The following is an 11247-nucleotide window of genomic DNA, read 5'->3' as shown; positions in this document are numbered from 1 at the left end:
CTTTGAGCTTTCATATCTCGATGACGATTCATCGTATCCACAAGATCAAAAGTGGATTTTGTTCGTCAATCCTTCCTCTATTTGATCCTACAATTACATTTGAAGAATATGCAAATACGGTAGCTCCAGCTCTAAATGTTTATAAGTATTTTTTCGAAGAAATTTTGAAAAAATTATAATTGTTGCTAAAATGGATAAAATCGAAAATTTTTAAATGGGGATTGATAGTCGAGACTTCAAAGGGTATGTATAAAAATTGGGAGCTCAAAAAAATCATTGGTTTTACCGTGAGAGAGAATTGAAAAATAAGTATAATTCTGTATTTTCTTAGTTAACAATTGTATTGTGCGAAATCTATCCGGCCGATTTCGATGAAAAAATTTCTACAATACTACCATTTCATGAAGTAAGTACTCAGAACCATAGGTTTTATATGGCTACTCTAAAGTCAACGTCCGAAATAAATTCATGAAAAAACATCTTTTTTCACGAATTTTTTTTGGTCTATACTGTATTGCAGCAACAATAATGCACATAAAAATTTAGGACCACTTTCATTTTGAAGAGAATCTCAAAATGAAACTATTTTTCCTTTGACTATTTTCTCTAATGTCAATATTCTTCGAGTTATACATGAAAGAAGCCAAAAAAATGCGCCTCTTTTATTTTTTTTATATTTTTTTGCGCTAACAATTATGCACAACTTTTTCAGCTGGCGCCTATCGCAATTATCAGTTTACATAATATTTACTATTTCACATCGATTTCGCTGATTGATTTTTGTTAATAAAAATTATTTTATCCAGGTTGCATTTTGACAGAGAATTTCTTGGATTTATTAAAAGTAATAAAAAAAGAGATGTTGAATAATAAAAAATGAATGGATACATTGAAGAACTCTCTCTTGGTTACTTTTTCCAACCTTAAAATTAAATTTATCAAAAGAATTTGAGATTTGACAGATTTATGTGATAATATGTATGCATCTTGTGTATTCGTTCAACAATAAGAACCAAAATAAACGCCAGGGCGAGCGTAGGGGTTCTGATATAAGGCCCGACCCACAGAATCTAGTCCGAGAACAACAAGGGCATGTAAAAGATTCCTAGTTAAAGCTAAGTAAATCTGTAACTGGCGGTGACATAGACCACGACATAATAATCCGAAATACAATCGTTCCTTAATTATCGAAGATAACTTAAAAATAGTACTTTCCAAGTTCAAAAATCTCAGAAATTAGTGAAAAATGCTGCTTAACTGCACCATCTACACTGCTACGAAGAGTAATGTCATTTGTACTTAAAACTGCAACTGTATATAAAGTTGTGTAGAGTACCTACTGCGCAATACTTTTTTTTTGTTTTCGGCCAGGAAAACTTTGAACTGAATTTAATCCACTGTAATGAAATTTTTTTTTGTTTCAGTTTTTAGTCATGATAAACATCTTGGTATGGATGACATTGACACTTTGTGTTGTGGTGAAGGGCCAAAGCATCATCGAGGCGAATACGGAATTACAGGAGGAGGAACCTCTAAAAGACGCAGCCATCACGCTGGAATGCCACCGACGCCTCTACACGTACAGGGTGACTCAAACTGACGAAAATGGGAGGCAGTGTTGGGATACGATTTCAGTAATGGCTTGCTGGGGTAGATGCGACTCAAAAGAGGTAAGGAATGTAAAAAAATTGGTAAGTTGACACATTTGAACAAATTACAGAAAAAAGGTTAAGCCATTAACCACATATTCTTTAGGTTCTCTTTTAATTTAGGCTTTTCCCTTTTATCAACAACTTGTTTGCTTTTTCGAGACGGTTCGAGCTTTATTTTTTAATTTTAATAAACAAAATAATGCCATAAATAAATAATTTCAGGCAATAATATATACGCTGCTTAGTCAAAGCAGAAGGGGAGGAAAGGTGGTATAAAATTTTAAATGTATATTTCGAAAACAGGTTTTCTTCCAAATAATACGACATTAAGATCGTCGTATTTCTGGCAAAATAATTTAAGCTGCTCCCTTCGTTTAATTGTTTGATTTTTGATTTTTTTTATAAAATTAATAAAAAAAGCAAACAGTAATAAATTACACAGGCCAACAAGGAAAAAATTCCAGAGATCAGACACTACTTTTCCGAAGGCATTTGGCGCGCTGAATCCGAATCTGGCCTCAGAATTGATCCATCACCCTAGGTTTCCGAGATATTCTAACCTAAAAGTGCAAAAAACACGTATTTTTGCTATTTTCAAGGTTATGTAACTTGGCGAAAAAATTTTTTTTCTCAAAACTGAAAATATCATTGGAAACTACTATCTTTCCCCTTCAAAACGCATTTTTTTATTTGTAAAAAGCTTTATTTTTCGCGGAGATATCGTCGATTAAAGATGATCAGTATAGCTTCCTTATTAAACCATGGCTATAACACAATATCACTAAGCGCTACGAGCCTTAGAGGGCTCGCAGCGCTTAGTGTTATTGGGTAATAGGGCTTGAAGTTAACCTTCCTGACGATTAGGGCTCACAGCGCTTAGTGTTGTGGGGTTATAGGGCTTGGGATTAACCTTCCAGACATATAGGGCTTGGGGTTAACCTTCCTGACGATTAGGGCTCGCAGCGCTTAGTGTTATTGGGTTATAGGGCTTGAAGTTAACCTTCCTGACGATGAGGGCTCGCTCCGCTTAGTGTTGTGGGGTTATAGGGCTTGGGGTTAACGTTCCTAACAATTAGGGCTAGCAGCGCTCAGTGTTATGGGGTTAGCCATGATGTAATAATATAGCCATACTGGTCATCTTAAATTGACGATATCTCCGCGAAAAATAGAGCTTTTTCCAAATAAAAAAATGCGTTTTGAAGGGGAAAGATAGTCGTTTCCAATGATGTTTTCAGTTTTGAGAAAAAAATTTTTTTCGCCAAGTTACATAACCTTGAATATAGCCAAAGTACGTGTTTTTTGCACTTTTAGGTTAGAATATCTCGGAAACCTAGGGTGATGGATCAATTCTGAGGCCAGATTCGGATTCAGCGCGCCAAATGCCTTCGGAAGCGTAGTGTGTGATCTCTGGAATTTTTTTTGTTTGAAATTTTGTCGGCCTGTGTTATTTACTCAAGTCAGCATCATAGCTTTATCAGCAGTAAACTTGTCCAACAAAGCGGCACTCAAAACGTGTTATCTTAAGTGCATGTAGGCCATAGGGAAAGTTAATGATGAACAATACTTTCTTTTACTAAAAAAAATATAAACAATAATGTAATTCAGTGTATGTATATGTACAAGGTGGACCATGGGAGCGGGAAGTTTTGAAAATGACGTATTTCCGAAAGTAACTGTATTTAATTAAAACAAAGTATAGCAATAACAATATAATTGTGTGCCATTTTTATTTCTTAAAAATTATGCCTACTAAATGGCCTCCTCTTCTCTCCATACACTCTTGAAGCCGAACGTTGAAATTCTGCATAACACGACGCAACATATCCAACGGAATATTAGCAATTTCTTCCCGAATTTTCATTTTCAGTTCCCGAATATCTCGTGGTTTGTCAATGAACACCTTGCTTTTTAGATAGCCTCACAAAAAGTAGTCGCATGCCGTAAGATCTGGCGGTCTTAGGGTCCACTCAATGTCTCCGTATCTGGAGATAACACGACCTGAAAATAATTTTCGCACGGAATCCATTGACGCTCTTGCGGCATGTGAAGTAGCGCCATCTTGCTGGAACCAGCTATTGCTATGTGATAACATGTTCAGTTGCTGTGTAAGGAACTGGTTAATCATGTCATTATAGCGTGCAGCATTGATTGTTAAAGCCTTTTCATTGTGATCCTCAAAAAAAAATAGGGACCTATGATTCCCATTGAAGGAATGTTGAAATTGATTCGAAATTGCCGCTGTGCTGCGACCATACAATCATTATTTTTGTAGTAAGATTTAATCACAAAACAACGTTGTTTGCCGGACCACTGTTTCATTATTACTAAATGCATACAATGACAGATAATTTGTCAAACTAATCCGCGGCAACCCATGCATGCATAGTAATGAAATAATAACATTTTCAAAACTTCCCGCTTCCATGGTCCACCTGTTATAAAAACATTTAAAAGTAAAAAAAAATCGTCAAGATTTGTTGAAAAACAACGGAGATACAGACTGTTAAATATATTATTTTCAAGCGAATTTCGCTTTTTTAACGGCAGGACTATGAATATTGTCGTCATTTTCTTCGGACTCGCTGTCGTTCGCTTCCCCCACCCTTCCGCTGCGCCACAGTTCGCCGAAAAATCAAGCGACCGACTGACATTTGACAATATTTCTTATACTCTTAACATACTTCCACAAATATTTTTATCTGGGAAAGTACTGGGGTTGCCGGTTACACAGAATATAAGCACCAGAAGCGACAGCCGGCTCTTTTCCTTTGATCTCGCCGTATCCATTTTCGATGACCTTCCGCCATTATTTTGTAGGTATNCGACCATACAATCATTATTTTTGTAGTAAGATTTAATCACAAAAGAACGTTGTTTGCCGGACCACTGTTTCATTATTACTAAATGCATACAATGACAGATAATTTGTCAAACTAATCCGCGGCAACCCATGCATGCATAGTAATGAAATAATAACATTTTTAAAACTTCCCGCTTCCATGGTCCACCTGTTATAAAAACATTTAAAAGTAAAAAAAATCGTCAAGATTTGTTGAAAAACAACGGAGATACAGAAAAATTAAGCGACCCACTGACTTTTGACAATATTTCTTATGCACTCAACATACTTACATACCACAAATATTTTTATCTGGGAAAGTACTGGGGTTGCCGGTTATGACAGTATTTTTGTGCCGCTACCAATCTAATTTGTTTAACAATAGGCCGTCAACTTTGACAGTCTGTAACTCCGTTATTTTTCAACGAATCTTGACGAATTTCTTTTAACTTAAAGCTCTTTTCATAAGCTTTTCGAATATGTAATAATATTATAACTATATCACGCGCGTGCATCGTTATTTTTCATTTTGCAACTAAGGCAGGCTTTATCTTACGTTGATGAAACGCACGCAGTTAATTATGACAGCTCTACTTATGGAAATATTTATATAAATAAATTAAAAAAACTTATTTCGATAAATTTCAATACCTACCTTTATTAACATATGAACACTTTTATATAAGAATCATTTTTCCAGGAAGATCTTATAATTTATATTTTAGAGGCCTGTCTGAAAATGGTTAAATTTACAGAGGAACTAATCAGTTTATTCACCAATTAATTAATATAGGGCAGTAAAAGCCAACTCTATTTACACAGGGAGCCAGAGTTACAAAAATATGCAGTCTACTGCAAACTACTATTTGTAAGTTTAATACTATTTATAAAATATATAGAATTTATACACTTTGAAGTTAAATATTCACTTTTATATAAAAATATATACATATATCTATAATATTGAGACGGCTCCCAGTACTTTTATCAAGAAATTCGGAGCAATACACAATGTTTTGGTTGTATTGTTAGTTAGTTATGTGAAAGAATGAAAAGCAAGAAATTGCAAAATAGTAGTTTGCATTATGGGGGTACCTGGTGAAAATTTGGTTGTTTAAATTAAATTTGAATTTTTGTATCTTATCAAATCATAATAAGTTGAAGCCGGTTTCAAGATATATCTACAGGATGTTTTTAAAAAAACTGCCATAAGTTCAGGGCATAGACCCATAAAAAATAACATATTTTTAACATAAAAAATAACATATTTTTTATGGACCAAAGGGCTATTATATTTTGTTTATTAAAAGCAGGTTATTAAGGATGATTTTTTTAAAAATTAAATTTAGCCTTAAGCGGCGAAAAATGTAAGAATAATGATGCAATTAATGTTTTTTTCATTTGTTGAAATTGCTAAAAGTGCATCGCTTTCAAAAACAATGCATGTACTTTGGAACCCTCTGAGAAATTTCCAATTTTTTAAATATCCGGGAAATTTTACGCAATAACTGAGCATTGAATATTGAGACTGAATATTTAGACTTTAGGGCTCTTTTTTCTACATTGCACCTAAGTTTGATGAAGGACTGTAAATGTTTATGATATGACCCGGAAATATGACCTTCGATTCAACTTCAGCTGTTATTTAGGTACTTTAATTCTGACATCTTTCACAATTTTCAATTTATGTACTCTCCGTTGGATACACCACTTTCTGGGAAGCAGTTGTATATTTTTGACTGGCTGTTGAGGTACCTTGTTTAGAATAAGTTTTTGTAACATACTGCTAATATAAAATATTTTCTGAAACATTTCCTTTTATCTTCAGTTTTTACTTCTGTATTTTATCTCTAAGAATTTTTACCGCAATTTGATCTGTTTCCGTTTACTAATTGTACAGAAGAACCGATTCCTCATTAAAACGAAGTAACTCACATTTATCCATACATAAAAGTATCAAGCTGCTTTAACTTTCTCATTATGATTTTACCTCTGTTTCATAAATAAAACTGATTTAAGATTGTGGAAATATTTAAACCAGATGTTGAAGAAGGACAACAAATACTAATTTAAATATATAGATATATGAACTAATACATACAACAAATATAGGCAGATAATAATTTTAAAGAAAATAACTTTCGCTATTTAGTCTTTAAATTTCATATAACCAAAAATAACTTCGGGCTTGAAATATTTTGTAGCCTTAATTTTGTTACAACGAGAACTTATACATAGTCAATGTATTGTGAAAATTGAGTTCACCAATGTGAAAAATATCTTTTCTTCGCGCACTGTCCGACGTGTAAATTCAGGTGTTCGAAAATTCTCATGCGAGGAAAAATATAAAAACAAAATGGTTAATTAGAATTATACAACATAATTGCTCATGTTTAATCGGACTTTCAATTTACATAATTTCAGATGGGTAGATATATTTAAAAAGTTTATTTATGATCGTTTACGTAAAAACAGATTAATTATATATATAAAAAAAGCCAAGATAAACCGTGCGTAAAATAAAACATTCTTATACACAGGCATATGAAAATGTAACTGCAAGGGGCACGTTCAATGATATTTTGATATATTTTGGTTATTTTTATTTAGAAATATTCGTATACTTCACAAGAGCATTCAACACATATATCTTACCGAAAAGCCTGAAGACTGATATAACTTTAGAGATTGAAGGAACATACGAGGTATATTCAGAAAATAACGGACCTTTCATTTTTTTAACTTTATTATTAATTTTATACATTATTACTCCTCGTCTCCTTCAAAGTACTCCCTTTCTCTATTGATACACCTTTCCCAGCGGATAGCTTCATGTGAAATGGCCTTTAAAGTATTTGACAAATTTGCTTTGATATCATCAATAGTCCGAAAACGTTGTCCATTGACATGCTAATCTGTTCCGAAATTTATCTGAGTCATTCGGCGATTTGCACGCGCCAGATCATTCGTAAGAGCATCATCTCTATAAGACTGTTTCAAAAGTTACACATTTCAAAAACCGTCACTAACACTTACACACTTTGCATCCAAGAACATGTGGTTACAGAGGAGGATATGCGCAACGCAATGCTGTCAAATATCACTAAATGTGTCCATTAGCGCGTGATTCAAAAAGTTCTGTTATTTTCTAAAGAGACCTCGTATATACAATAATATTTTAAGTACTAGAGTAGTATTAGAAGATATAACAAAATGCGTTTAAGCAAATTTAAAATAGATGGATATTTTATTAGTTCTTATCAAGGGAATTACCGCTATTGTAATAATAAATTAACATTTTGTTCACAGTGACGTCAATTTTATCTCACATTCTTTGAAAGAAGTGATGTGGCATTTTGCGTAAATAAATATGCATGTATCTACATTATTTCATTAATGGTTTTACCCTTATATTTTATGTAAATATATCCACTCATAGGGACAGGTTTTTATTTAATTGTACTTCTAAAGGTAATTAAAAAATTGAATAAAATATCTCAAGTTAATTTCCTAAACTAGACGAAATTGTACGAGTAATCATTTTAATTGAACAACACTGTCCAAACGGAGTTATCTATACGCCTGAATTCAATTACAGTAATTGTATTTTAATCTTGCACTGACGCGACTAATAATGGAACTAGGAAACCTACCGTTTACTAAAAACTGGATATTCCACTGGATTAACTTTAAAATAAATTTCAAGTATCCAAAGTTATTTTTTATTGTGATACATGCACTGCTTTCCTGAGCCCTCTAGGGAATTTGTTTCCTGCAAAGCCTACATACATTGATGGCGTCACAGAAACATTTTTCATTGCACGAGAGTGGGCGTTACGTATGAAATACAAAATTATTCACTTTGTTGGACTGACAGCAGATATATTTTTCGGGCAATTGTAACATTTGAATTATTACACGCATTTTTCGGATTGTTCTTTGGAATAAAGTCCATTTAATTTTTTGTGCATATCAAAGAGGGCGTTAAATAGTTANAAAAAACAGATCAATTGGTCAATTAGTACCGTCATTAACACTAAATGTACTGGGACATCCAGGCTAATTTTTTGAAAAATACAGGTCTAAGATTACAATACTTTTCTTCATTGGCAACCTACTTTAAAACGTATTTAAAGTTATTTATGCAAGCGAGAAATTCAAGAAAATCGTACGGGTGGTGGTGATGGGGGAAACAGAGAGCGCGGCCGCTTCGGTTTGCTCGAAATTGAATCAGCGAGTTCACCGCGATGCGCTTAAAAAAATTTTAATATCTCACCTTCTAGAGGTCCGATTTTGATGATTTTTTTAATTTTAGCGTATTTTCAAATGCCTATTCTTAAAAATTATTGGTCTTTCAACAATCCGATAATTATTTACTTATCTTTAAACTTCCTTATCAAAGTTATTTTACTATTGTATCAAAACTAAGTGCATAAACTTATATACTGTTTATCAATTTTCTTGAATTTCTCGCTTGCATAAATAGCTTTAAACACGTTTTAAAGTAGGTTGCCAATGAAGAAAGGTATTGCAATCTTAGACCTGGTAAGTACTCGGAATATCAAAGGTATTTTTCGAAAAATTAGCCCGGATGTCCCAGTTCATTTAGTGCTAATGACGGTTAACTTTGATCGGCTATAACTACTTAACTAATTGACCAATCGATCTGTTTTTTTTTTAAAGAAGCGTCTTTCCAAGAACTTTTAAAACCTGCGTTAAAAAATTTGATTTGATTTAATATTCACAAAGTTATTCTAATTGTTTATAAATACAAAAATTCCACCAATGTTTAAACAAGCGCCAGAGCTCTCCTAATTAACGGATTCGAATTTTTCAAAAAAAGTTTGAAAGCTTGTGAACACTTCTATATGTGATTAAATTTTCAAGTATCTAAGGGCCTTGATTTTTGCTGTGCAAAATTTTGAATATTTGCAAATTTTTTTTCAAAATCTTGATTGCAAAATTATTATGCAAAATCTATCGAACCGATTTTGATGAAATTTGGTGTGATGATTCTACATAACATGAAGTTTTCTTGAGCCAAGTATNTGTGCATATCAAAGAGGGCGTTAAATAATTAGTTACTAATTGGAATGGAATATTTCCCAAAAACTTCGTCAATAGGCCCACCTCAATACGAGACTTCTGTGTATATGTATAGCTTCCAACAGATAAAGTTCTTAGCTGTTCGTTTTTCCTTTACTCTGTGGTTTGGTTCTTCACATACTTCCCAAGCGCTACAGCCAATTCTGACCTATTGTTTCCCCACATCAGCTTATAGATTAAGCAAAGTCCAAACGTCTGCTAGACAATATTTTTCTTAATTTTCTTCCATGAAAGATTTGTCAAGGAGACTGATTCTAAATATGCATAAAAGTCAAACTAATAAAATTAATGTTTAAAATATGATATCCATGTCTAGGAATTCGTATATTAAAATGACGAAAAGACGAATGTTGAGTCGACATTGGAGTGAAAGAATTTAAACGTGAAAGATAAACTATTAAGTATTCCTTTAATTTTCAGATATTACATTTTAAATCGATCTAACGTATCCTCTATTTGGATAATAACTATAAATTCGAAAGCTTAAAAATTTAAGAAATCGACGTAGAAATCTTTCATGTTAGTTAGTATGTGTCTGGTAGTAAAGGCACCATATAAGACTGCAGTATTCTAGTTTAGAACAAATTAGTGAGTAAAATAGACATTTCAATGCAGTAACATTATTAAAAAATCTTGAATTTCTGACTATAAAACTCAAAGCTCTATTGGCCGTATTTATAATCAGTGAAGGATAGTTTATTGTCATTATCACACCCAAATCCTTAACATTATCACAACGTGCCAGTAACGCATTTGCAAGTGTGTAATTAAATATCGATTCCTTTTTGGAAGTGAATGAGCAGACCTTACACTTCCCTATATTAATAGGTAATTGATTATTCTTACACCATCTACTTACACGAACTACTACTCTACTAGCTCTTACAGTATTTAACAATATTCCAAATTAGATACGTTCAGAAATAGTTTCAAGTTGTCGGCAAAAATAAATGATTAAAGATAGGATTTAATGAGAAAAATAAGATTGGCTTAACACAAATAAACTTATTAAGAAGTATGCCATAATTAACTTTGTCAAAGGCTTTCGAGAAATCTGTATACACCACACCAGCTTGTTGCCCATATAACATGCCATGCTGTATACTGAGTAAATTGAGCTACATTGGTTACAGTGGATCGTCTAGAAACAAAGCCATGTTGGTTTGATGAAATATAACCGTTGACAATAGATACTGAAGATTAGAGTATATAGAGACATCTGGAAAACCTTTAGACAAAATTGCAATAGGGCGATAACACAGCCATACAAAAAAAAGTTGTCTGTACTTTTCATGCGGCATATGTTTTTCGTAGTATTTTTGCCTCCTGATTGTTCATTTATATGGTTAAGTCCCCGCCGAACGTGAATTGATGGTTATTTTTCTAACCTCAAAAACGGGTCAATTAAGGTCAGATATCGCGAATTTTCAAAAAATAACAGATTCGCGCCAAATTTGGTCTACGGAGTTTCGAGGTCACTGATCACGATTTTGAGGTCAACTTTGAAAAATTCAAGATGGCGGATTCAAGATGGCCGACCAAATTTTCAAAAAGTAACAGATTCACGCCTTACGGGGGTTTTCGGGGTCGCTGATTGCAAATTCGAGGTCAGAATTGGTAAAATCGCGGTTACTTCGTACAATCAAACTA

General features: G+C 33.1%; 1 protein-coding gene across 1 annotated transcript in view; it reads left to right on the top strand.

The window, feature by feature from the left end:
- The window catches only part of LOC108904633 (thyrostimulin beta-5 subunit), a 40954-nt gene that overhangs the window by 13252 nt on the left and 16455 nt on the right, over nt 1-11247 (top strand). Inside the window, exon 2 of the mRNA XM_018707267.1 lies at nt 1425-1670. Within this exon, the coding sequence (XP_018562783.1) occupies nt 1434-1670 (237 nt within the window). The 5' untranslated portion in view covers nt 1425-1433. The remainder of the gene's footprint in view (nt 1-1424; nt 1671-11247) is intronic.

The sequence above is a fragment of the Anoplophora glabripennis genome, unplaced genomic scaffold (assembly GCF_000390285.2).
Source record: "Anoplophora glabripennis isolate ALB-LARVAE unplaced genomic scaffold, Agla_2.0 scaffold96, whole genome shotgun sequence".
In the NCBI taxonomy this organism is placed as follows: Eukaryota; Metazoa; Arthropoda; class Insecta; order Coleoptera; family Cerambycidae; genus Anoplophora; species Anoplophora glabripennis.
The sequence above is the reverse complement of the archived record's forward strand: the minus strand, read 5'-3'. Positions and strand labels throughout refer to the sequence as shown.